The sequence below is a fragment of the Nycticebus coucang genome, chromosome 12 (genome assembly GCF_027406575.1).
Source record: "Nycticebus coucang isolate mNycCou1 chromosome 12, mNycCou1.pri, whole genome shotgun sequence".
Classification (NCBI taxonomy): domain Eukaryota; kingdom Metazoa; phylum Chordata; class Mammalia; order Primates; family Lorisidae; genus Nycticebus; species Nycticebus coucang.
The window spans coordinates 98,661,390-98,685,936 of record NC_069791.1 but is presented as its reverse complement, the minus strand read 5'-3'; the positions used below and the strand labels follow the sequence as shown (position 1 = coordinate 98,685,936).

Here is a 24,547-nt window from a genome sequence, read left to right as displayed (position 1 = left end):
GTGAGGGTAGGCAGGGCCCCTGAACTCCATGAGTTGAATCTGCTGTCCAGAAACTGGATCTTCTGCTTTCCATTCTCAGCCTTTTTGGGAGAGGAAGAGGGAGTAGCTTTGTAATTTTTAAAATTCCAAAACCTCCCACACTAAGGCCACTTAGTGTCTTGTAGGGCAGACCAATTTGATCTGGCCTTGCTGGCTGCGTTGCTGGCCTCCCATCCCACCTATCTACCTCAGCCACAGCCTATGCTGTCCTATGTGCAGCCAGACGTGTGGGCCCTCAGGGTGGGTCTGAGGGTAGCCACTGGTGCTTCAAGGAGGGGCCCACTCCTTGCCTGGGAGGGCTGTCTCCTGTCCTCACCAGGTGGTAAGCAGGGACCCTGACTCACTGTGGGCCTGTCCCCACAGGTGAGTACAGCCTAACTGTGCTCGTGTCCAATGCCTTTGAGAACCTGACGAAACAGATGCCTGTGAGTGTGCGTGCACCCCTACCTACCGTGGCCGTGGGCATGAGCAGTGGTGTCTTGGTAACTGGTCAGCCTGTTACTTTCTACCCACACCCCTTACCCTCACCTGGTGGCATCCTATACACATGGGACTTTGGGGACAGCTCCCCCATCCTGAAGCAAAGCCATTCAATGGTCAACCACACCTATGCTTTGAGGGGTACGTACCTTGTCCGCTTGGAGGCCAACAACACAGTAAGCAGTGTGGCAGCACACGCAGATGTCCATGTCTTTGAAGAGCTCCGAGGCCTGAGCGTGCACACGACCCCGGCTGTGGAGCAGGGTGCGCCCATTGTGGTCAGTGCCATTGTGGAGATGGGTGACAACATCACCTGGATCTTCGACATGGGGGATGGCACAGTACTCACAGGCCCTGAGGCCACAGTAGAACACGTGTACTTGCAGGCACAGAACTACACAGTGATTGTGAGCGCAGCCAGCCCTGCTGGCCACCTGGCCCAGAGCTTGCAGGTGCAGGTCTTTGTCTTGGAGGTACTGCGCATTGAGCCTGCCACCTGCATCCCCACACAGCCCAATGCCCGGCTGATGGCCCATGTCACGGGGGATCCTGAACACTACCAATTTGACTGGACCTTTGGGGACGGCTCCTCTAACATAACCATCCAGGGGTGCCCAGTGGTTATACACAACTTCACACAGAGTGGAACATTCCCCTTGGCACTGGTGCTGTCAAGCCACGTGAACAAAGCACATTATTTCACCAGCATCTGTGTGGAGCCTGAGGTGGGCAATGTCACCTTGCAGCCTGAGAGGCAGTTTGTGCAACTTGGTGATGAGGCCCGGCTGGTGGCACATGCCTGGCCGCCATACCCTTACCGCTATACCTGGGACTTGGGCACTGAAGATGCCACCCCATCCTGCACCTGGGGCCCTGAGGTGACATTCACCTACGGAGACCCAGGCTCCTACCTGGTAACAGTCACTGCATCCAACAACGTGTCTGCTGCCAATGACTCAGCTGTGGTAGAGGTACAGGAGCCTGTAGTGCTCTCGGGCATCAGGGTCAACAGCTCCCAAGTGCTAGAGCTGCAGCAGCCCTATCTTTTCTCTGTACTGGGCCGTGGACACCCTGCCGCTTACCTGTGGGAGCTGGGGGATGGTGAGTGGCTCGAGGGCCCAGAGGTCATCCATGCCTACAACAGTACAGGTGACTTCACCATCCGGGTGGCAGGCTGGAATGGGGTGAGCCACAGTGAGGCCTGGCTCAATGTTACGGTGCAGCAGCGTGTGCGGGGGCTCAGCCTTAACGCCAGCCGCACAGCAGTGCCCCTGAATAGCAGTGTGAGCTTCAGCACCTCGCTGGAGGCAGGCAGTGATGTACAATACTCCTGGGTGCTGTGTGATCGCTGCACACCCATTCCCGGGGGCCCCACCATCTCCTACACCTTCCGCTCAGTGGGCACCTTCAACATCATCGTTACAGCTGAGAACAAGGTGGGTTCAGCCCAGGACAGCATCTTCATCTATGTCTTGCAGCTCATCGAGGGGCTGCAGGTGGTGGGTGGTGGCAGCAACTGCTGCTTCCCCACCAACCACACGCTGCAGCTGCAGGCCACCATCAGAGATGGCACCAACATCTCCTACAGCTGGACCGCCCAGCAGAATGGTGGCCCAGCCCTAGTCGGCAGTGGCAAAAGCTTCTCACTCACTGCCCTAAAGGCAGGCACCTACCATATCCAGCTGCGTGCCACTAACATGCTGGGCAGTGCCTGGGCCAACCGCACCGTGGACTTTGTGGAGCCTGTGGGGTGGCTGGCTGTGGGTGCCTCACCCAACCCGGCTGCTGTCAATGTGAGCATCACCCTCAGTGCTGAGCTGGCTGGTGGTAGTGGTATTAATTACACTTGGTCCTTGGATGAAGGGCTGAGCTGGGAGACACCTGAGCCATCCACCACCCATACTTTCACCATAGCCGGCATGCATCTGCTCACGGTCACAGCCAGGAACCAGCTGGGCTCAGTCAATGCCACCACTGAAGTGGCAGTGCAGGTGCCTGTGTGTGGCCTTAGCATTAGGACTGGAGAGCCAGACAGCAGCTTTGTAGCTGCTGGCTCCACAGTGTCATTCTGGGGGCAGCTGGCCATGGGGACCAATGTGAGCTGGTGTTGGGCTATACCAGGTGGCAGCAAGCGTGGCCAGCACATCACTGTGGTCTTCCCTGATGCTGGCACCTTTTCCATCCATCTCAATGCTTCCAATGCAGTCAGCTGGGTCACAGCTGTGCACAACCTCACAGTGGAGGAGCCCATCATGGGCCTGGTGCTGTGGGCCAGCAGCAAGGTGGTGGCACCTGGGCAGCTTGTCCATTTTCAGATACTGTTGGCCACCGGCTCAGCCGTCACCTTCCGCCTTCAGGTCGGCGGGGCTGGCACTGAGGTGCTCCCAGGGCCCCGTTTCTCCTATAGCTTCCCTTGGGTGGGAGATCATGTGGTGAGCGTGCAGGCCGAGAACCATGTAAGCCGGGCCCAGGCACAAATACGCATCTTGGTGTTGGAGGCCGTGAGTGGACTGCATGTGCCCAACTGCTGTGAGCCAGGCATCGCCACAGGCACTGAGAGGAACTTCACAGCCCGTGTGCAGCGTGGCTCCCGAGTCGCCTATGCCTGGTACTTCTCCTTGCAGAAGGTCCAGGGTGACTCACTGGTCATCCTGTCTGGCCGCGATGTCACCTACACACCCGTGGCTGCAGGGCTGCTGGAGATTAACGTGCGTGCCTTCAATGCGCTAGGCAGTGAGAACCGAACACTCGTAGTGGAAGTCCAGGATGTCATCCAGTATGTACAACTGCAGAGTGGCCGCTGTTTCACCAACCGCTCGGCCCAGTTTGAGGCTGCCACAAGCCCTAGTCCCCGGCGTGTGGCCTACCATTGGGACTTTGGAGATGGAGCTCCAGTGCAGGACACAGACGAGCCCTGGGCTGAACACTCCTATCTACAGCCAGGAGACTACCGTGTTCAGGTGAATGCCTCCAACCTGGTGAGCTTCTTTGTGGCGCAGGCCACAGTGACTGTCCAGGTGCTAGCCTGTAGGGAGCCGGAAGTGGATGTGGCCCTGCCCCTTCAGGTACTGATGCGGCGCTCCCAGCGCAACTACTTGGAGGCCCACATTGACCTGCGTGACTGTGTTACCTACCAGACTGAGTACCGCTGGGAGGTATACCGTGCTGCTAGCTGCCAGCGGCGGGGGCGAATGACCCCAGTGGCTCTGCCCGGTGTGGACGTGAGCCGGCCTCAGCTGGTTGTGCCACGACTGGTGCTGCCTGTGGGCCACTACTGTTTTGTGTTTGTGGTGTCATTTGGGGACACACCACTGGCACGGAGCATTCAGGCCAATGTAACAATGGCCCCTGAGCGCCTGGTACCCATCATTGAGGGTGGCTCATACCGTGTGTGGTCAGACACGCAGGACCTGGTGCTGGATGGGAGTAAGTCCTATGACCCTAACCTGGAGGATGGCGACCAGACACCACTCAGCTTCCACTGGGCCTGTGTAGCCTCGACTCAGGTCAGCCATGTGGCCAGGCCACCTTCCCTGCCCCTCAGTCATGCTCACTAAAGAGTCCAGCAAATGCTCAGCATTCTTCCCTGTCCACAATATTTAGTGGGCTTGGTCCTAGAATGGGGGGAGGGGTGTCTCCTCAGTTGTGCCCTGGTTGGGCCTCACTTTGAGACATGTTATGGGTCTTACACCACCTCATCTCCCTTGTTTGTGGGCTGCAGAGTGAGACTGGCGGATGTGCTCTGAACTTTGGGCCCCGTGGGAGCAGCGTGGTCACCATCCCCCAAGAACGCCTGGAAGCTGGCGTGGAGTACACCTTCAACCTCACTGTGTGGAAGGTGGGCCGCAAGGAGGAGGCCACCAACCAGACGGTGCGTGTGCCCCACCCTATAGGACCAGACACAGGATGGTCAACTTTTCCCATTTCCATAGGTTTTTCTCTGTTTCAGTTGCAAAGGCTGTAGATTCTCTTCTTACCTGTTGGTTTGATACAAATCTTACTTAATCAGATGCCCTACCTCAGCATTGCTTCGCTCCATAAATGGTGTTTTTTAGTTTTTGGGAGACAGACTTTTGATCTGTGACCTGGGCTGGGGTGCAGTGGTATCATCATAGCTCACTGGAGCCTCAAACTCTTGGGTTCAAATGATTCTCCTGCCTCCTGAGTATAACTGCGACTACTGGTCCCTGCCACAACCCCCGGCTACTTTTTCTGCTTTTAGTAAACTCTGGCTCATGCTGGTCTCGAACTCCTGAGTTTAAGCAATCCTCCCACCTCAGACTCCCAGTGTGCTAGGATTACAGGCATGAGCCACATGCCCTGCCAGTTGCGTGTGAAATCATAAAAGGGGCCGGACAAGCTCTAGTCCTGTATCTAGACAGAGAAAAGGACAAACAGAGCAGCCCCCTCCCAGAGGCAACCACTGTCCCCAGAGCCTATGTGTCATTTCCAAATGGGGTGGGCCAGTTCTCACCTTCACACTCCTCTGTCCTGGACTAATCAAGAGGCTCAGGACAACCATGCAGGTGACCCTGACCCTGTGGTGGTCTTGCTGGTCCCCTGGAGTGGTGGTATCTGTTTCTATCCTGAAGGCCAGACTTCTCTCAGCTGGCTTGACTGGGGGGCCTAGAGGAAGCATCTGGGGAAGAGGTTGTTGAGAGCAGGCCTCAGCCCAGGGCAGCAGGACATGTGAGACAGGGCTATGGAGAACGGGGCTGCCTTCAGACTTAGTTCATACACACAGACACACCTTCAGGTACCTGTTCATGGGTCACTCCCGTCAGTGAAAGGAACCTGTCTCCTTCCTGTCAGGCTCAAGCTGGACCCTAATATGTAGAAAACAAGCCCCACATAGCTTCTGTAGCTTTAGATGACTAACCCTCTCCAGATTGTGATGTGGGAAGCAGGATAGAGCTTACAAGAGGCAGAGCTCACTGGTGGGGGTAGGCTCCTCAAAAACCTGTAGTTTAGGGTGGCTCCTGTGGCTCAGTGGGTGGGGCACCGGCCCCGTATACCGAGGGTGGTGGGTTCAAACCCAGCCCAGCCAAACTGCAAAAATAGCTGGGCATTGGGGCGGACACCAAGCGGGAGGCTGAGGCAAGAGTATCGCCTAAGCCGAGAAGTTGGAAGTTGCTGTGAGCTGTGTGACGCCATGGCACTCTACGGAGGGCGATAAAATGAAACTCTGTCTCCACACACACATAAAAACCCCCTGGAGTTGGGGCAGCGCCTGTGGCTCAAAGTGGTAGGGCGCTGGCCCCATATGCCGTAGGTGGCGGGTTCAAACCCAGCCCCAGCCAAAAACTGCAAAAAAAAAAAAAAAAAAACTCTGGAGTTTAGGCTGAGTAGGTGCAGGAGTAATAGGCGCTTTCTCCCTGGGGCAGAAGAGGGGCCAGAATGGGCATGGCTTCTTGGGAACACCACCGCTCCCTAGGTGCTGATCCGGAGCGGCCGGGTGCCAATCGTGTCCTTGGAGTGCGTGTCCTGCAAGGCCCAGGCGGTGTACGAAGTGAGCCGCAGCTCCCACGTGTACCTGGAGGGGCGCTGCCACAACTGCAGCCCGGGCTCGAAGCGAGGGGTGAGTGGGGCGGGGCTAAGGGCGAGGGGTGGAGCTGGGGCGTGGTCCTATGCCGCGAGGTGGGGCCACCTTACCACCCTGTGATGTCTGCAGCGCTGGGCCGCACGCACCTTCAGCAATAAGACCCTGGTGCTGGACGAGACCACCACGTCCACTGGCAGCGCCGGCATGCGGCTAGTAGTGCGGCAGGGCGTGCTGCGGGACGGCGAGGGCTACACGTTCACGCTTACTGTGCTGGGCCACTCAGGCGAGGAGGAGGGTTGCGCCTCCATCCGCCTGTCCCCCAACAGCCCTCCGCTTGGGGGCTTGTGTCGCCTCTTCCCGCTGGACGCTGTGAGCGCCCTCACCACCAAGGTGCACTTTGAGTGTACAGGTGAGTGTGGGCCTGTATTGGGGACCGCAGTGGGCGAATGCTTGGATCTGACCTGACACTGTGGGGTTCTGCAGGTTGGAGGGATGCTGAGGACGCTGGTGCCCCACTGGTATATGCCCTGCTGCTGCAGCGCTGTCGTCGGGGCCACTGCGAGGAGTTCTGCATTTACAAAGGCAGCCTCTCCACCTATGGGGCTGTGCTGCCCCCAGGGTTCAGGCCACACTTTGAGGTGGGCCTGGCTGTGGTTGTGCAGGACCAACTGGGTGCTTCCGTGGTCGCCCTCAACAGGTGAGCTGAGCTCATGGGAAGGGGTTTTGGTAACCACTGCCTGCTCACAGTCCCCATCCACCCTGTAGGTCTGTGGCTATCACCCTTCCAGAGCCCAATGGCAGTACTTCAGGGCTCAGTGCGTGGCTGCATGGCCTGACCGCCAGCGTGCTGCCTGGGCTGTTAAGACAGGCTGATCCCCAGCATGTCATCGAGTACTCACTGGCCCTTGTCACTGTGCTCAACGAGGTCAGTGCAGTTAGGAGGGGATCCCCAGCATCTGCTGCATGTGTGGGGGTGGGGCAGGTACTCCCTACTTGTCCCTGGGCCCCGAATGGAATCCTGATGTCTTTGAAGTAATTGTTCTCAGCAGCCACCCTATGCCAGGTCCTCCTCTGTGTCTGCTGGCCCACACACCATCCAGTGCCACCTGGCTCCAGGATGGCAGCTGAGCTTGCCCCATTTTTCCCTCGAGGAAACAGCTTGGGCCTTGAGTCACTGCTGAGCCACACAGCATAACCACATGTGACTCTGCAGTGGGCACCCCAGGGACTGTGATGCTGGGTGGGTCTGCAGTCCTGCTGACAGCTCCTGTGCCCTCCTCCCACCCCAGTATGAGCAGGCCCCCAACATGGCAGCAGAGTCCAACCAGGAGCAGCACCTGCGAGCCCAGATACGCAAGAACATTACGGAGACCCTCGTCTCTCTACGGGTCAACACAGTGGATGACATTCAGCAGATTGCTGCAGCACTGGCCCAGTGCATGGTGTGATAGTAGCCCCGTGTGCCCTCCCCAAACCCCAGGCCCTACGGCAGCCCTAGGCATTGAGCCCCACAACCCCAGAGCCTCCACCTGGCCCCTGTGACCTCTGAGTCAGTCTCAGCTGTTTGTCTTCTGTCACTATCTGGCAGGAAGCCACTGGTGCCCCCTAAGGTGACTCTGCAGGGTGGCCTGGGCACAAGAGCAGCCCTGATGTGGGGAAGGGTGAACACAAGGACACTGTTCCCCTCAGGCCACTTACCCACACAAATGGCATGGTCTGTCCACTCTGTGAGGCCCTCAGTTGCTCAGGTCCAGGTTCGGGAATGGTGTTGACCACATCTGCTTGGGGGACTGCTATAGAGGAGGTCCAGCTCTCAGAGAGAAGGAGAGCCTTCTTGTTGGAGGTCATCCTATGGCCACATGGCTTCCACACACTTCCATAGCTGTGTGTGTGGTTGGCATGGGAGTTTATTCATAGCTTTGGTGTCTATCTTACTTTTAGTTGTGTGAAGAGACACTGGTTGGCAGTGGTTGGCAGGTCCTTGTCATAAGGGCTCCAGAAGGAGTTGGGATGTGCCATAGGTTGGGAGGAGCCGCTAGAGGGCTCTCAGTTGGACCACTGTGGGTGAGATCTCTAGCTGCAGAGTGCAGTGCTAGGGGTTGGGGGGAGCTAAGTGTTCTGGCAAGCTTGAAGTAGAGCTGGGCTGAATTGGGGGAGGAGGGACATGAGCCAATCTAAGTGATTGTTGAGCTGCTGCTTTGCCTGGGTCCCTTGGCCATGAGGCTAGCACAGCAGATGGGGCTGGATGTGATGCTGGGTTCTACACAGGTGTCCAGCAGGGAGCTCGTGTGCCGCTCATGCTTGAAACAGACGCTACACAAGCTGGAGGGCATGATGCGTGTCCTGCAGGCCGAGACCACTGAAGGCACTGTGACACCTACTGCCATCGCTGATAGCATCCTCAATATCACAGGTGTGCTCATGGGGCTCCCCTCCCCTGGCCTCTTGCTCCTGCCTGGACTTCTCCTCACCCTCTGCATCACCTACAGGTGACCTCATCTACCTGGGCAACTCGGATATGCAGGGCCTGCAACTCTCAGAGCTAGGGGCTGAGCCACCCTCCGTGATGGTGGCGTCCAAGGCCTACAACCTGTCTTCGGCCCTCATGTGCATCCTCATGCGTTCTCGCGTGCTCAACGAGGAGCCCCTGACCCTGGTGGCTGAGGAAATTGTTGCCCAGGGCAAGCGCTCAGACCCGCTGAGCCTGTTATGCTATGGCAATGCCTCAGGCCCTGGGTGCCACTTCTCCATCCCTGAGGCCTTCAGCGGAGCCCTGTCCCACCTCAGTGACGTGGTGCAGCTCATCTTCCTTGTTGACTCTAACCCTTTTCCCTTTGGCTACATCAGCAACTACACTGTCTCCACGAAGGTGGTGTCCATGGCCTTTCAGACACAGGCTGGCACCCAGATCCCCATTGAGCGCCTGGCATCAGAGCGTGCCATCACCGTGAAGGTGCCTAACAACTCAGACCAGGCTGCCTGGAGCCACCACACCCCTGCTGGTTCTGTTGTCGTCCAGCCCCGGGCCTCAGTCAGTGCCGTGGTCACCCCAGACAACAGCAACCCCAAGGCTGGACTGCACCTGCAGGTCACCTACACGCTGCTGAGTGGTGGGTGCTATGAGCAGGCATATGGGTGACCCCTCTGCCAGCCTCAGTCCTGAGGCAGAATGCATTTCCTGCAAATACCCCCCACATTTGTGGTCTTTGGGAAAGTCTGCCTTCTGCTTCATGGATCCCGGGGGTTGACTGAGGGGGAGTCAAGGAGGCCTGGAGAATGCTGCCTCCAGAAGGAGGGCCCCAGGGTGGATGAGCTTCCCAGGCTGGCATCTGACCCTGTGCTTGCCATCCCAGGGCGCTACCTGTCTGAGGAGCCGGAGCCCTACTTGGCCGTCTACCTGCACACGGTGCCCCAGCCTAATGAGCGCAACTGCTCAGCCAGTAGGAGGATCAGTCTGGAGGTGCTGGAGAGCGACGACCACAGGCCCTACACCTTCTTCATTGCCCCAGGGTGAGTGGCATGGTGGGGGTATGCATGCAGCAGGGCAGGGTGGGTGTGACTGGGTTCGTATTTGCATGGTTGCAGGGAGCTTATGGGAACAGTAGCAGTAGGAAGACTGGGGCACAAGCCAGGACGGGACCTGAAACCAGGACACCTACCCTGGCTTGAGCCTGGGACTGGCTGTTAACACTCCCACATCCCTGCCCAGGACTGAAGACCTGAGTGGGAGCTACTACCTGAACTTTACCAGCCACTTCCACTGGTCAGTGCTAGAGGTATCTGTGGGCCTGTACACGTCCCTGTGCCAGTATTTCAGTGAAGAGGAGATGATGTGGAAGACAGAGGGGCTAGTGCCCCTGGAAGAGACTTCACCCACCCAGGCTGTCTGCCTTACCCGCCATCTTACTGTCTTCGGTGCCAGCCTCTTTGTGCCCCCCAGTCGCGTCCACTTCATCTTTCCTGTGAGTGGTGCCCATGGCAGGGCTGAGTAGGACCTGGGTGGGCCCCGGCCCTTCCCTGACAAAGTGGAGTCTGTGCGTGGCCTCCTGAGCCTGGCGGCTCTTTCCTCAGGAGCCTGCTGCAGCCATGAACTATGTTGTCCTGCTGACATGTGCTGTGAGCCTGGTGACCTATATGGTCATGGCAGTGATCCTGCGCAAACTGGACCAGCTAGATATCAGCCGGGTCCGTGTCATCCCTTTCTGCGGGAAGAGGGGTCGCTTCAAGTATGAGATTCTGGTCAAGACTGGCTGGGGCCGGGGCTCAGGTAAGAGGAGTGGGTGCCGGGCCCCCAAGCTGCTCCCACTTGCTCTGCCTGCTCATCTCCACAGAGCGATACTCAGCAGTTGTCATAAGACAGGTGCACAGTTCACCATGTACTGTGTAAAGCACTGGCTTGCTAATCCTTGGAGCAGCCTTACAAATGTTCACTGTCCCTGAGAATGAGAAGGGCACTGGGCAGGTGGTCCTCTCCTGGCACAGGGACCCTGCTAGAGTGTTTGAACTCAAACTATGCAGAGCTCAGTAATCAACGGAGAAATTATGGTGTTTCTGTGACCTTTAAAGTTCATAGGTGGTGATACCTCACACCTGTAATCTTAGCTAGCACTCTGGAAGGTCGAGGTGGGTGGATTGCTGAAGCTCATGAATTAGAGACCAGTCTGAGCAAGAATGAGATCCCTCTCAACTAAAAATGAAAAACTGGGGCGGCACCTGTGGCTCAGTGAGTAGGGCGCTGGCTCCATATACCAAGGGTGGTGGGTTCGAACCGGCCCTGTCCAAACTGAAACAAAAGAATAGCTGGGTGTTATGGCAGGTGCCTGCAGTCCCAGCTGCTTGGGAGGCTGAGGCAAGAGAATTGCTTGAGCCCAAGAGTTTGAGGTTGCTGTGAGCTGTGACGTTTTGGCACTCTACCTAGGGCAACAGAGTGAGACTCTTATCTCCAAAAATAAAAAAATTAAAAATAAATAAATAAATAAAGTGAAAAACTGAGACAAGAGGGTCCCTTGAGCCCAAGGTTGCTGTGACTTATGCCATAGTATTCTACCCAGGGCGACAGCTTGAGACTCTTTGTCTCAAACAACAACAGCAAAACTAAACAAACATACAACTCTCTTACCATTCGTTATAAATGTGAAAGGAAATGTACTGGTAGTTATTGAATATTGTGTAACTTAAAACATTAGAAACTTGAGGCGGCGCCTGTGGCTCAGTGAGCAGAGCGCCGGCCCCATATACCGAGGGTGGCGGGTTCAGGCCCAGCCCTGGCCAAACTGCAACAAAAGAATAGCCGGGCGTTGTGGCGGGCGCCTGTAGTCCCAGCTACTCGGAAAGCTGAGGCAGGAGAATCTCCTAAGCCCAGGAGTTGGAGGTAGCTGTGAGCTGTGTGACGCCACAGCACTCTACCGAGGGCAATAAAGTGAAACTCTGTCTCTACAAAAAAAAAAAAAAAAAAAAACATTAGAAACTTGGCAAACATAGTGTTATTTCTCTCTCTCTCTTTTTTTTTATTGAGACGGAGTCTTACTATGTCGCCCTTGGTAAAGTGCCGTGGCATCACAGCTCACAGCAACCTCAAACTCTTGGGCTTAAGCGATTCTCTTGCCTCAGCCTCCCAAATAGCTGGGACTCCAGGTGCCCGTCACAATGCCCAGCTATTTTTTGATTGTAGTTATCATTGTTTGGCAGGCCCCAGCTGGGTCTGGGGTGTATGTGGCTGGCACTCCAGCCGCTGAGCTACAGCCGCCAACCCGGTGTTATTTCTCTATGAAAAACTTATTCATAAGAGTAGTTTGAACAGTATGTACTGCCTTCCTGCTGGGTAACTTGGGGGTGAATGAGCATAGTTTCTGTGCTTCGGTGAATTACCACATTCTAAGTGTGCACTGAATTCCTGTGTTTTCTTTACACTTACCATATTGTGAAGTATCTCCTAGAAGTCTTGGACTATGAGGGTTTTTTTTTTTTTTTTGGAGAAATTCTCATTATGTCGCCCTTGGTAGAGTGCCGTGGCATCACAGCTCAAACTCTTGGGCTTAAGCGATTCTCCTGCCTCAACCTCCCAAGTAGCTGGGACTACATGCGCCCGCCACAATGCCTGGCTACTTATAGAGATGGGGTCTTGCTCTGGCTCAGGCTGGTCTTCAACCTGTCAACTTAGAGCAATCCACCCACCTCTGCCTCTTAGAGTGCTAGGATTATAGGCGTGAGCCACTGCACCCAGCCTTGCTTTTCCATTTTAATGATACTTTACTAAGAATGTATTTCAAATTCATCCAGGTTGATACAAAAGATGTAAAGTCTCCATCCTTTTATGGCTGAATAGTACTCCATGGCATATATATGCCATAGTTTGTTAATCCATTCATCAGCTCATGGGCATTTAAGTTGTTTCCACGTCTTGGTGATTGTTAATTGAGCTGTGATAAACAGTCAAGTGCAAATGTCTTTATGATAAAATGATTTTTTTTTCTTTTGGGTAAATGCCTAATAATGGGATGTTGGGATCAAATGGGAGGTCTTAATTTGAGGTTTTTGAGGATTCTCCGTACTTCTTCCAAAGAGACTGTATTAGTTTGCAGTCCCACCAACAATGTGAGAGTGTTCCCTTCTCTCTACCACTTGCCTTATTTGTGTTGCTGAGTTTGTCTCACTAACCAAACCCAGATTGTCACTCCAGTCCTTTGGGGGGAAAGCAATGTCAGTGTCCCCCGGCTGTTTTTTTCTGTAACTCCATTTGCCAACATGGGCATTTTTCATTTCTTTGCTGTGCTTTCATCTTTGTTGGCAAATTGTCTCTTCTGGTTCCCCATTTTTAAAAACTGTCACCTGGGTCTGTTACTGGGTGAAGAGGTGACACGGTACACACTTGCAGCCTGTGTATGAGTGGGGTGGCTGTTGTGGTGTGCACCTCTGCTTATACAGTGACTGGTGGATTAGGAAGCTTAGTTGCGTCTGCACTTCATGTAGTCGTTCCAGTTAGATGCCACAGTAACTGGACTTGGACTTGAGTCATGTCATTGCAGAGCTGGTATTTACTGAATAGCCCAAGGGTAACTAAAACTCCCTGGTGTTTCAGAGCTGAGCAAAGCCAGGGCTGCCTGCTCTGACTTGTGTGAATTAAGGTTGACACATCCCAGGAACCTGGGACCCCATATGTGGTGGGCAGCAGATTCAGAACTCTGCCCCCTCACATCCTACCACCCAGGTACCACAGCCCATGTGGGCATCATGCTGTATGGGGTGGACAGCCGAAGTGGCCACCGGCACCTGGATGGGAACAGAGCCTTCCATCGTAACAGCCTGGACATCTTCCAGATTGCTACCCCGCACAGCCTTGGCAGTGTGTGGAAAATCCGAGTGTGGCACGACAATAAAGGTCTGGCACGGGGACCCACAGTTGCCCTCTGCCCCACCAGCACCCTGTAGCCCTAATCTCCTTCCTCCCCTTCACAGGTCTCAGCCCTGCCTGGTTCTTGCAACACATCATTGTAAGGGACCTGCAGAATGCCCGCAGCACCTTTTTCTTGGTCAATGATTGGCTATCAGTGGAGACAGAGGCCAATGGAGGCCTAGTGGAAAAGGAGGTGCTGGCAGCGAGTAAGACCTTGTCCCTGGTCCAGGCAGCCTGGAGGGGTCGCCTTGCCATTCAGCTTCCTGCAGCTGCTCCTGTGCCCTTTGCCTAGGTGAGGCGGCCCTGTGGCGGTTCCAGCGTCTCCTAGTGGCTGAGCTACAGCGTGGCTTCTTTGACAAGCACATCTGGCTCTCCATATGGGACCGGTCGCCTCGCAGCCGTTTCACCAGAGTTCAGAGGGCCACCTGTTGTTTCCTCCTCATTTGCCTCTTCCTGGGTGCCAATGCTGTATGGTACGGGGTCGTGGGAGACACCACATACAGGTGGGTGCCCATGGGGTCAGGAGAACCTCTTCTTCCCCAGGCTGCCCTGCCACCACTGACATGGCCGGGCTCTCCCCACACAGCCCAGGGCCTGTGTCTAGTCTGATCCCACTGAACGTTGACACAATTGCCATCGGCCTGGTGTCCAGCGTGGTTGTCTACCCTGTCTACCTGGCCATCTTGTTCCTTTTCCGGATGTCCAGGAGCAAGGTAGGCTGGGGCTGGGGATCTCAGGGTTCTGGGGATGGAGTGTGAGCCTTAGGGCCAGGCCAGGGACAAAGCTGTCTAGTAAAGCAGCTAGAGAGGGAAATGAGTGAACCAAAAGCTGATTATTTTGAAAAGATCAGCAAAATTGACAAAACTTTAGCAAGAGGCTGGGCGCAGTGGCTCAAGCCTATGATTCCAGCACTCTTGGAGGCCGAGGTGGGCAGATCACTTGAGCTCACATGTTTGAGGCCAGCCTGAGCAAGAATAAGACCCCATAACTAAAAATAGCCCAGCATTGTGATGGGCACTTCTAGTCCCAGCTACTCAGGAGGCTGAGACAAGAGAATCGCTTGAGCCCAAGTGTTTGAGGTTGCTGTGAGCTATGACACCATAGCACTCTACTGAGGGCAACAAAGTGAGACTCTATCTCAAAAAAAAAAAAACAAAACAAAAAAAAACCCCCAAGAAAACAAAAGAGTTTCGCAAGAGAAAATGAGAAATCTCAAATTGCCAAAATCATGAATGAAAAAGAAAACATCTCCACCAACCTTATAGAGATTGACAGGACCTGTGCATGATGCTATAACAATGGTGATCCTGGCTTGGTGCCCATAGCTTATGGTTAGGGTGCCGGTCACATACACCGAGGCTGGTGGGTTTGAACCCCACCTGGACCAGCTAAACAATGACAGGCTCAGCATCTGTAGCACAGTGGTTATGGCACTAGCCACATACACTGAGGCTGGCAGGTTCAAACCCGGCCCAGGCCAGCTAAACAACAAAGACAACTCCAACAAAAAAATAGCTGGGCCTTGTAGTAGGTACCTGTAGTCCCAGCTACTTGAGAGACTGAAGCAAGAGAATCGCTCAAGCCCAAGAGTTTGAGGTTGCTGTGAGCTGTGATGCTACAGCACTCTACTGAGTGAGACTCTGTCTAAAAAAACAAACAACAGTGACCTACATGTCAGGTAACTAGAAGGAACTAACATGTTTCCAGAAAGACACAAACTACCAAAACTGACTTAAGAAAAAATAGAAAATCTGAATAGATCTATAGCAAGAGGTTGAATTAGTAATTTATTGTAAAAATTTCCCACAAAGAAAAGTTCAGGCCCAGATGCCTTCACTGGTGAATTAGCACCAGTCCTTCCAAACTCTTTCCCAAAAATACAAGAGAAAGGAGCACTTCTGAACATTTTGGAAAGCCATCATTACCCTGACACTAAACCTAGACGAGGATATAGAAAGAAAAGAAACTGCTGACCAGTATCCCTTATACATGCAAATCCCCTCAACAGTGTGCAACAAGTGGCAAACAAAGTTCAGCAACATAGAAAAAAGGATTGTACATCATGAAGGATTTATCCTAGGAGTCCAGTACAGTGTCCACGAGCCATATGTGGCTATTCATATATATATATATATATATATATATATATATATATATATATATATTTATATATATATATATTTATATTTATATTTAAATTAAATCGAAGTTTAGGCCATGTGCAGTGGCTCATGTCTATAATCCTAGCACTCTGGGAGGATCACTTGAGGGCTGGAGTTTGAGACCAGCCTGAGACCCCCATCTCTACAAAAACAGAAAAATTAGTTGAGTGTTGTGGCAGGGGCCTGTAGTCCCAGCTACTCGGGAGGCTAAAGGAGGAGGATCACTTGAGCCCAGAAATTTGAGGTTAAGTAGAGATGACACCATGACACTCCAATCTGGGCAACAGAGTGAGACCCTGTCTCAAAAAAAAGGCAATATATGGGCGGCGCCTGTGGCTCAGTGAGTAGGGCGCCGGCCCCATATGCCGAGGGTGGCGGGTTCAAACCCAGCCCTGGCCAAACTGCAACAAAAAAATAGCCGGGCGCTGTGGCGGGCGCCTGTAGTCCCAGCTAGTCGGGAGGCTGAGACGAGAATCACGTAAGCCCAAGAGTTAAAGGTTGCTGTGAGCTGTGTGACGCCACGGCACTCTACTGAGGGCGGTACAGTGAGACTGTCTCTACAAAAAAAAAAAAAAAAGGCAATATGTGGCTAGGGCCTTCTGTAATGGATAGCACAGATATAGAACATGTCTATCATTGTAGAACATTCTCTCAGCACTGGTCTATACTCTTATTTCCTTAGGGAGTAGGTTCTGCCTCCCGATAGGGGCCAGAGCTGTGTCCTGCTGACCATCCGCTCTCTCCCTGCAGGATGCTGGGGGCCTGAGTCCCACCCCTGCAGGGCAGCAGGTGCTGGACATTGACAGCTGCCTGGACTCGACTGTGCTGGACAGCTCGTTCCTCACATTTCCTGGCCTCCGTGCTGAGGTGAGGGCACTATCAGGAGCCGGAAGCAGCTCAGACCCGGCCTGGGCTGGGTGCATTCTGTCACTGGGGCAGCCCAGACTCTCAGGTGCTCTTTGCACTTCTCAACAGGCCTTCACTGCACAAATGAAAAGTGACTTATTTCTGGATGATTCTAAAAGGTGGGTTTCCTAGAAAAAATGCATACTGTGACATAGGTTACCTGTGCTTTAGGTGTTTGGGTATCCAGGCCACATGCTTGCTAACTGTCTGTTGTTGCACGCCATCTGGGAGCAGGTCTGTGCTGAAGCCCAGTGTGGCAATGTGTGTCCAGCCTTGGGTTGGGGCTGTGGGCAGACATGTCTCAGGGCTACCCTTGCTGACCTGCCCACCCACAGCCTGGTGTTTTTGCTGTCCAGTGAAGGCACGCTTGGTTGGCCGGACCTGCTCAGTGATCCGTCCATTATGGGCAGCAGCCTGCAGCGTCTGGCACAGGGCCACGCTGGCCTTGTGCTAGGCCCAGAAGAGGACAGTCTCTCCCTGGTTAGTCCCTCTTCACCTGCCAAATACTTCTCAGCATCAGGTGAGCTGGGGGTGGAGGAGGAAGGGCTTCAAAGCCTACCCCTGAGGACTGGCCCACCTTGACACATCCTGGTCCCTCCAGATGAAGACCTGATCCAGCAGGTCCTGGCCGAAGGGACTAGCAGCCTGGCCCCCACCCAGGATACAGAAATGGAAACGGACGTGCTCACTGGCTTGTGAGTGCCCAGCTCCTGGGGAGGGCATGGTGGGTGGGGCAGTTGGGGAAAGCCCAGGCCAAGCCCTGCTCTCCGCATGGGGGTCTTGCTCTATCCCTCTTTTCTCCCAGTGCTGAGCTGTAGCCAGGCTGCTGTACTGCTCTGAGCCTCCCATTCCTAACCTATGGAAAGGACCTTATGGGGTCACTCAGGACCCTGGGAGCCTTCCCTTTAGGGAGGCAGCAGGAACACAGGGCATCTGAGGTGTGGAAAGACGGGCTGGCTGCAGAGAGGAATTTTCTTTTCTTTTCTTTTTTTTTTTTTTTTTTTTTAATAACAATAACTGTTTAAGATAAGGTCTAGAAACTAAAATCTCATAAAGGAGGAACGAACATAAATATATTCAGAAAAGGAGTCAGATAATTGCTACATCGAATTGCTACGCATTATCAAATAAGAGTTTGTCTATTATAGAATGCCAGAGAGGAATTTTTATTTTGGTCTTAGAGCAGTGAAAAATCATGGGCAGGTTTTTAAATACTCTGCTTTTTTCTTTTTGAAATCATTTTCTTTTTTAATTTTAAAGAATTTTCCTGGCGCCAGCCACATACAACAGAGCTGTTGGGTTCGAATCCAGCCCAGTCCTGCCAAACAACAATGACAACTACAACCAAAAAATAGCCGGGTGTTGTGGCGGGTACCTCTAGTCCCAGCTACTTGGGAAGCTGAGGCAAGAGAATCACTTAGGCCGTCACCGAAATATCCTGCTGCAGGTGACAGCGTTATTCCACGTGTCTGTGGAGTTGGAGGTTGCTGTGAGCTGTGACACTACAGCACTCAATCCAGGGTGACAGCTTGAGGTTCTGTCTCAAAAAAAAAAAAAAAAGTTCCTATTTCTGGTTTTCCAACTTAACAGCTAACACGTGGAATAACGCTGTCACCTGCAGCAGGATATTTCAGTGACGGCAGACTGCTTATGCCAGGATGGTCCTGTGACATCACGACATTATTACTTCTACCATGCCTTTCCTCTGCTTAGGTATTTTTAGATACAAAAATGCTTCCTGTTGTATTACGGTCACCTATAGAATTCAGTACAGTCACCTGCTGTTCAAGTGTGCAGCCTGGGAGCAACAGGCTGTACCATATATCCCAGATGTGCAGTGGGCTGTATGTCTAGGTTTGGTAGATAAGCTCAGTGGTGGTCAGACAGACTGCCTGATGTCTGTCTGTTTTTTTTTTTTTTTTCATTTGTGAGACAGAGTCTCATTTTGTTGCCCTTGGTAGAGTGCCGTGGTGTCACAACTCACAGCAACCCCAAACTCTTGGGCTTAAGCAATTCTCTTACTTCAGTCTCCCAAGTAGCTGGGACTACAGGCTCTCCCCACAACACCAGGCTATTTCTAATTTCTTCTTCTTATTATTTTTTAATTTTTTAAATTTTTTTGTCTTTTTTTTTTTTTTGTAGAGACAGAGTCTCACTGTACCGCCCTCAGGTAGAGTGCCGTGGCGTCACACGGCTCACAGCAACCTCTAACTCTTGGGCTTACGTGATTCTCTTGCCTCAGACTCCCGAGCAGCTGGGACTACAGGCGCCCACCACAACACCCGGCTATATTTTTGTTGCAGTTTGGCCGGGGCTGGGTTTGAACCCGCCACCCTCGGCATATGGGGCCAGTGCCCTAGTCACTGAGCCACAGGCGCCACCCATGAACCACAGGCACCGCCCAGGCTATTTTTTTTTTAGAGAGGTCTTGCTCTGGCTCAGGCCTGTTCTCAAACCTGTAAGTTGAGGCAGTCCACCTCCCTCGGCCTCTCAGAGCCACTGCACCTGGCCTGAGTTCTTCTGATTTTCTTTTCTTTTTTCTTTTTCTTTTTCTTTTTTTGAGACAGAGTATTGCTATGTCACTCTCAGTAGAGTGCTGTGGTGTCTGAGCTCACAGCAACCGCAAACTGTTGGGCTTAAGTAATTCTCTTGCCTCAGCGTCCCAAATAGCTGGGACTACAGGTGCCCACCATAGCCCCTGGCTATTTTTTATTGCAGTTGTCGTTGTTTAGCTGGCCTGGGCTGGGTTCAAACCTGCCAGCCTTGGTGTATGTGGCTAACGCCATAACCACTGTGCTACAGACACCAAGCTGAGTTCTTCTATTTTTCAAACAACCAGGCCAGGCACAGTGACTCATGCTTGTAATCCCAGCATTCTGGGAGGCCAAGGTGGGAGAATCCCTCGAGCTCAGGAGTTCAAGACCAGCCTGAGCAGGAATGAAACCCTGTCTCTACTAAAAATAGAAAAACTAGCTGGGTATTGTTGTGGTTGCCTATAGTCCCAGCTACTTGGGAGGCTGAGGCCAGAGGACCACTTGAGCCCAAGAGTTTTAGGTTGCTGTGAGCTTTGATGATGCCATAGCACTCTGTCTCAAAAAAAAAAAAAAAAAATAATAATAATAATTTTCAGGGCTTGGTACCTATAGCTCAGCAGCTAGGGTGCCGGCCACATACTCCAAGGCAGGCAGGTTCAAACCTGGCCCAGGCCTGCCAAACAATGACAACTACAAAAATAATAATAATAGGCTCGGCACCTGTGGCTCAAGCAGCTAAGGCGCTAGCTACATGCACCTGAGCTGGCAGGTTTGAATCCAGCCTGGGCCCGCCAAACAACAATGATGGCTGCGACCAAAAAATAGCCGGGTGTTGTGGCAGGCACCTGTAGTCCTAGCCACTTGGGAGGTGGAGGCAGGAGAATCGCTTGAGCCCAGGAATTGGAGGTTGCTGTAAACTGTGATGCCATGGCACTCTACCCAGGGGGACAGCTTGAGGCTCTGTCTCCAAAAAAACCAAACAAACAAAATACCTTGATGTTGTGGTGAGCACCTGTAGTCCCAGCTACTTGGGAGACTGAGGCAAGAGAATCACTTAAGCCCTAGAGTTTGAGGTTGCTGTGACCTGTGATGTCATGGTACTCTACCGAGGGCAACATAGTGAGACTCTGTCTCAAAAAATAATAATAATTTTCAGGTACAGAAATTACAGAGATATGAACTGTCTCACAACACAGAGAAGAAGGGAAAGCTTCCTAAATTATTTTGGAAAGGCAGATAACCAATGACATAAGGACACCATTCTTAAGAAATTGCTCATTGAGCAGTGCCTGTGGCTCAGTGGGTAGGGTGCCGGCCCCATATACTGAGGGTGGCAGATTCAAACCTGGCCCCGGCCAAAAAATAAAAAAATAAAAATAATTAACCATTATTGCCCTTGGTAGTGTGCCATGGCATCACACAGCTCATAGCAACCTCCAACTCCTGGGCTTAGGTGATTCTCTTGCCTCAGCCTCCCTAGTAGCTGGGACTACAGGCGCCCGCCACAATGCCCGGCTATTTTTGTAGAGACTCTGTCTCTACAAAAAAAAAAAAACAAGAAAAGAAAAGGAATTGCTCATTGATTTACAATGTATATATAAATATACAATACCGGGAAATACTGGGGCAGTAATCATACACTGACCACCACCAAATACCTCTGGCCCAAAGCTCTTCCTGAAATCCTGATGTGCACATCTGAGTGCCCAGGCCATGGCATCTCCATGTGGATGTCTCCCAGTAGCTCAAACTTCACAAAAATATAAAGCACTGATTTCCCTCCTCCCCCCAACCCCCAGCATAGACAGGGACACTCTTCCTCCATTGTTCCTGTTTCAGAAAATGGCCAATACACCTTCTGACCAAGACAGAAGGCTTGGATTCATTCTTGGCTCTTCTGTGTCATCCCTGAAATGAGTCTTCAGAAGGTCCTGCCAGCTGCTTTCCCCTTAGAGTCTGACCTCTCTTCCTGCGCCTTCCATCCTGACATCATCCTCTGCCTGGACCATTCCTGAGCCTCCACTGGCTCTCCACTCCATACTTCCTCCACAGTTCATTCACTGTACCAGGGAGAGCCTGTTCCTGGAGTCAGACCCTGTCTGTCCCAGTGTAGAAGAGGTTACACCAGAACTTGATGCTTAAGACAATTCAGGCTGAGCATGGTAGCTCACACCTGTAATCCTGGCACTTTGGGAGGCTGAGGGGGGTGGATTGAGCCCATGAGTTCAAGACCAGCCTAAGCTAGAGCACTCCTGCCTTTAAAAAATAGCCAGGTGTCGGGCGGCGCCTGTGGCTCAGTCGGTAAGGTGCCGGCCCCATGTACTGAGGGTGGCGGGTTCGGTCCCGGCCCCGGCCAAACTGCAACCAAAAAATAGCCGGGCGTTGTGGCGGGCGCCTGTAGTCTCAGCTACTTGGGAGGCTGAGGCAGGAGAATCGCTTAGGCCCAGGAGTTGGAGGTTGCTGTGAGCTGTGTGAGGCCACGGCACTCTACCGAGGGCCATGAAGTGAGACTCTGTCTCTATAAAAAAAAAAAAAAATAGCCAGGTGTTCTGGCAAATACCCATAGTCCCAGCTACTCAGGAGGATAAGGCAAGAAGGTCACTTGAGCCCAAGAGTTTGAGGTTGCTGTGAGCTATGACACCATGGCACTTTACCAAGGGCAACAAAGTGAGACTCTATCTCAAACAAATAAAAATTTAAAGACATCTCAGTAGGCGTGCTGGTGTGTGTGTGTGTGTGGCGGAGGTCCTCAGCTCCTCTTGCAAACCCACCGTAGAGGCTGCTTGAGCATCCTCCCACCTTGGCTGTTGGTGGCCAGCATCCTTCCAGAGTGATCCTCAGGATCAGTGTCTCATATGGCCCAGCCCCATTAGTTGTGCACTGTCATTCCCATAGCATCTTCTTGGTTATTCTGTGAGAAAGAACTATGCACAGGCAGCCTGCCACAAGTGGGAGCAATCCCAGTACCAGTGAGAGTCTCCATGTCCTGCCCAGATATCCCCAGCCTGCTCCTCCCCCACTCTCACTCCTGTTCAGCCCCTCTGCTTCCCCTGCCACTCACTATATCCTGGGGCTCTGCTGCTTCCTCTGCTGAGGGTATTTTTCCCTGGGATGGTGACCTTGTATTCATCTCCTTTCAGCTCTTTGCTCTAACCTTACCTGGTCAGGGCCTCCTTCCTGCTGTGGACACACAGTGGGGTACGTTTGACCCATGCACCCATCTTCACACACCCAGGAAGGCCGTGTTCTCATCCTCTTGTTTTCTACATGCTGGCTTATCTGTGCCGACAGTGTGATGTGTGCACTGCAAGTCTGGGGACTGTTCTCTTCACTAGTGGGTCCCCAGGGCCTGCACCAGTGCCAGGCATTCAGTAGGGGATCAGCAAGTATTTCCATGATGAAGGACTCAATGAGTCATGGTAAGAAGCATAGTCTTGTGCAGCTTAAAGTTTCATGTCAGATTCCATGTATCTTGTGCGGTATACGTCACATGGTCCTAATACGATGTGACCATAACCACATGTACGATACACACATCAATGTGCAGACTAGAAATAACAATCAGCTGTTCCTTGTTTAAGGGAAATGCTGATATTAGTCTTTACTTTTACCTCATTTTAACAAATACTTTAGACTTGGCACTTGTAGCTCAGAGGCTAGGGCGCCAGCCACATACACTGGAGCTGATGGGTTCAAACCCAGCCTGGGCCTGCCAAACAATGAGAACTACAGCCAAAAAATAGCCGGTGTTGTGGCGGGCTCCTGCACTCAAAAAAGAACCCTCCAAAACAAATACTTTATACCACTATTAAAATCAGAAAAGACAGTTTAAAGAAGAAAACTGTCCCCTCCATTCACCTGTGATTCTGTGATCGCCCACCTCAGTAAACGGGAGTACCTGCTACCTTAGAGGCGTTTAACACAGCTCGGTGGCAGGCAGATGCCTGGGGCTGTTCTTTTGGTGATGACATGACTGGGCATGTTATGAACTCTCCTCTGTGCAGCATGGTCTGGCTTTTCTGCTCTTCTGTCCCTTGTGCTTCCTTATGCCTCAGGAGCTTCTTCCCTAATAGCAGCTCTGGAATTGGGGAAGCCAGTGGCGTGTTGACTTGGTGACACAGGCTCTGTGGTCTATTGGCTCCTTGGGGAACAAACAGATCTCTGGGTCCCCTAGAGCCCTGCATACCGTTGGAATTCAAAAGATGTATGAGTTTTTTTATCTAGATGTTAATTTTAGGTCACAAAACTGCATGGCAACTTCCTGGTCTCTATATGGTTTGTACGTGGCGATGGGCGGATGCTTTGGGAAGATTGGGAACCTCTTGGTTTGGTGGCTTGAGGGACCCTGAAAGTGCACTGTACCTGGGTGATGATTCAGGATGAGGATGACCCATAAATAGGAAGTGAGAGAGGCCAAGCAGCTAGGTGGTTGTGGCCCTACCAGGGTGAGAGTGATGTTCTGAGCTCCTAGCACCACACCCACTTTGGTTGAGGCTGTGTCTTCTGGCTCTTTGATGTGGGAGAGGGTGGTCCTAAAGTCCAGAGAGCCCCAAGGAACAGCCTGCCTGGATGGGCATGGGCAGGACACCGCTTCCCTCCTTGGGAAGAATTCATGGCCCCCACCTTGTACCTCAGGTCCAGTGCTCTTGGGGAGAAGAGAGAGATGGTGACACTGCAGAGCCTGGGGGACAAAGGGCTGCCCAGGCCAGGCCTAACCTGGGAACAACCCCAGGCAGCAAGGTTCTCCAGGACAGGTGCGTGAGAATGTGCCCAGGATGCTCCCACCCCCTCCCTTCAAGCCGTGGGTCAGGTCATACTTTTGTCTCTGTGTTCCCAGGACTGGTGGAGGGTCTGCGGAAACAATTGTTGCCAGCCTGGTGTGCCTCCCTGGCCCATGGGCTCAGCCTGCTCCTGGTAGCTGTGGCCTTGGGGGTATCAGGGTGGGTCGGTGCCAGTTTCCCCACCGGTGTGAGTGTCATGTGGCTCCTCTCAAGCACCTCCAGCTTCCTGGCCTCCTTTGTTGGCTGGGAGCCACTTAAGGTGAGGGGGCTGTTGGTGTGGGGCTGCTGGTCTCTGGCACTTGCTGGCCCCTCTGATGCCACCTGTGGCCCAGGTCCTGCTGGAAGCCCTCTACTTCTCACTGGTTGCCAAGAGGCTACACCCAGATGAAGATGACACCCTTGTGGAGAGCCCGGCTGTGACACCTGTGAGTGAGCGCGTGCCCCGTGTGCGGCCCCCCCATGGCTTTGCACTCTTCTTAGCTAAGGAGGAAGCCCGCAAGGTCAAGAGGCTGCACAGCATGCTGAGGGTGAGTCCAGTCTGCGGCAGCCAGTGCCACTTTCTACCACCCACCTCTTGGCAGTGTGCACGTTATGTCCCTGTTTCCTAACTGCACAGGCCCTTTGGGCATGCAGGGCTTTGGAGCCCTGCTCTGCCTGCCATCCCTAGCTCCTGCCTGGCCTCGGGGGAGCCCTGTGCACGCTGCCTTGGC

At 53.0% G+C, this 24,547-nt stretch overlaps 1 protein-coding gene across 8 annotated transcripts in view; it reads left to right on the top strand.

The window, feature by feature from the left end:
• Positions 1-24,547, top strand: part of PKD1 (polycystin 1, transient receptor potential channel interacting) — a 54,174-nt gene that overhangs the window by 25,221 nt on the left and 4,406 nt on the right. For 5 of the 8 annotated variants that reach the window (XM_053557688.1, XM_053557686.1, XM_053557691.1 and 2 more), the window contains 23 exons: positions 403-4,025; positions 4,241-4,390; positions 5,954-6,097; positions 6,191-6,470; positions 6,545-6,758; positions 6,827-6,986; positions 7,351-7,503; positions 8,330-8,474; positions 8,551-9,171; positions 9,415-9,571; positions 9,771-10,023; positions 10,133-10,328; positions 13,269-13,439; positions 13,517-13,660; positions 13,747-13,957; positions 14,041-14,167; positions 16,367-16,483; positions 16,592-16,641; positions 16,858-17,042; positions 17,124-17,217; positions 23,692-23,810; positions 23,894-24,096; positions 24,170-24,364. In XM_053557688.1, coding sequence (XP_053413663.1) covers positions 403-4,025; positions 4,241-4,390; positions 5,954-6,097; positions 6,191-6,470; positions 6,545-6,758; positions 6,827-6,986; positions 7,351-7,503; positions 8,330-8,474; positions 8,551-9,171; positions 9,415-9,571; positions 9,771-10,023; positions 10,133-10,328; positions 13,269-13,439; positions 13,517-13,660; positions 13,747-13,957; positions 14,041-14,167; positions 16,367-16,483; positions 16,592-16,641; positions 16,858-17,042; positions 17,124-17,217; positions 23,692-23,810; positions 23,894-24,096; positions 24,170-24,364 — 7,712 coding nt within the window. Of the gene's footprint in view, positions 1-402; positions 4,026-4,240; positions 4,391-5,953; positions 6,098-6,190; positions 6,471-6,544; positions 6,759-6,826; positions 6,987-7,350; positions 7,504-8,329; positions 8,475-8,550; positions 9,172-9,414; positions 9,572-9,770; positions 10,024-10,132; positions 10,329-13,268; positions 13,440-13,516; positions 13,661-13,746; positions 13,958-14,040; positions 14,168-16,366; positions 16,484-16,591; positions 16,642-16,857; positions 17,043-17,123; positions 17,218-23,691; positions 23,811-23,893; positions 24,097-24,169; positions 24,365-24,547 lie in introns of those variants that run through there. The other 3 variants (XM_053557689.1, XM_053557687.1, XR_008373470.1) reach the window with 3 other exon arrangements.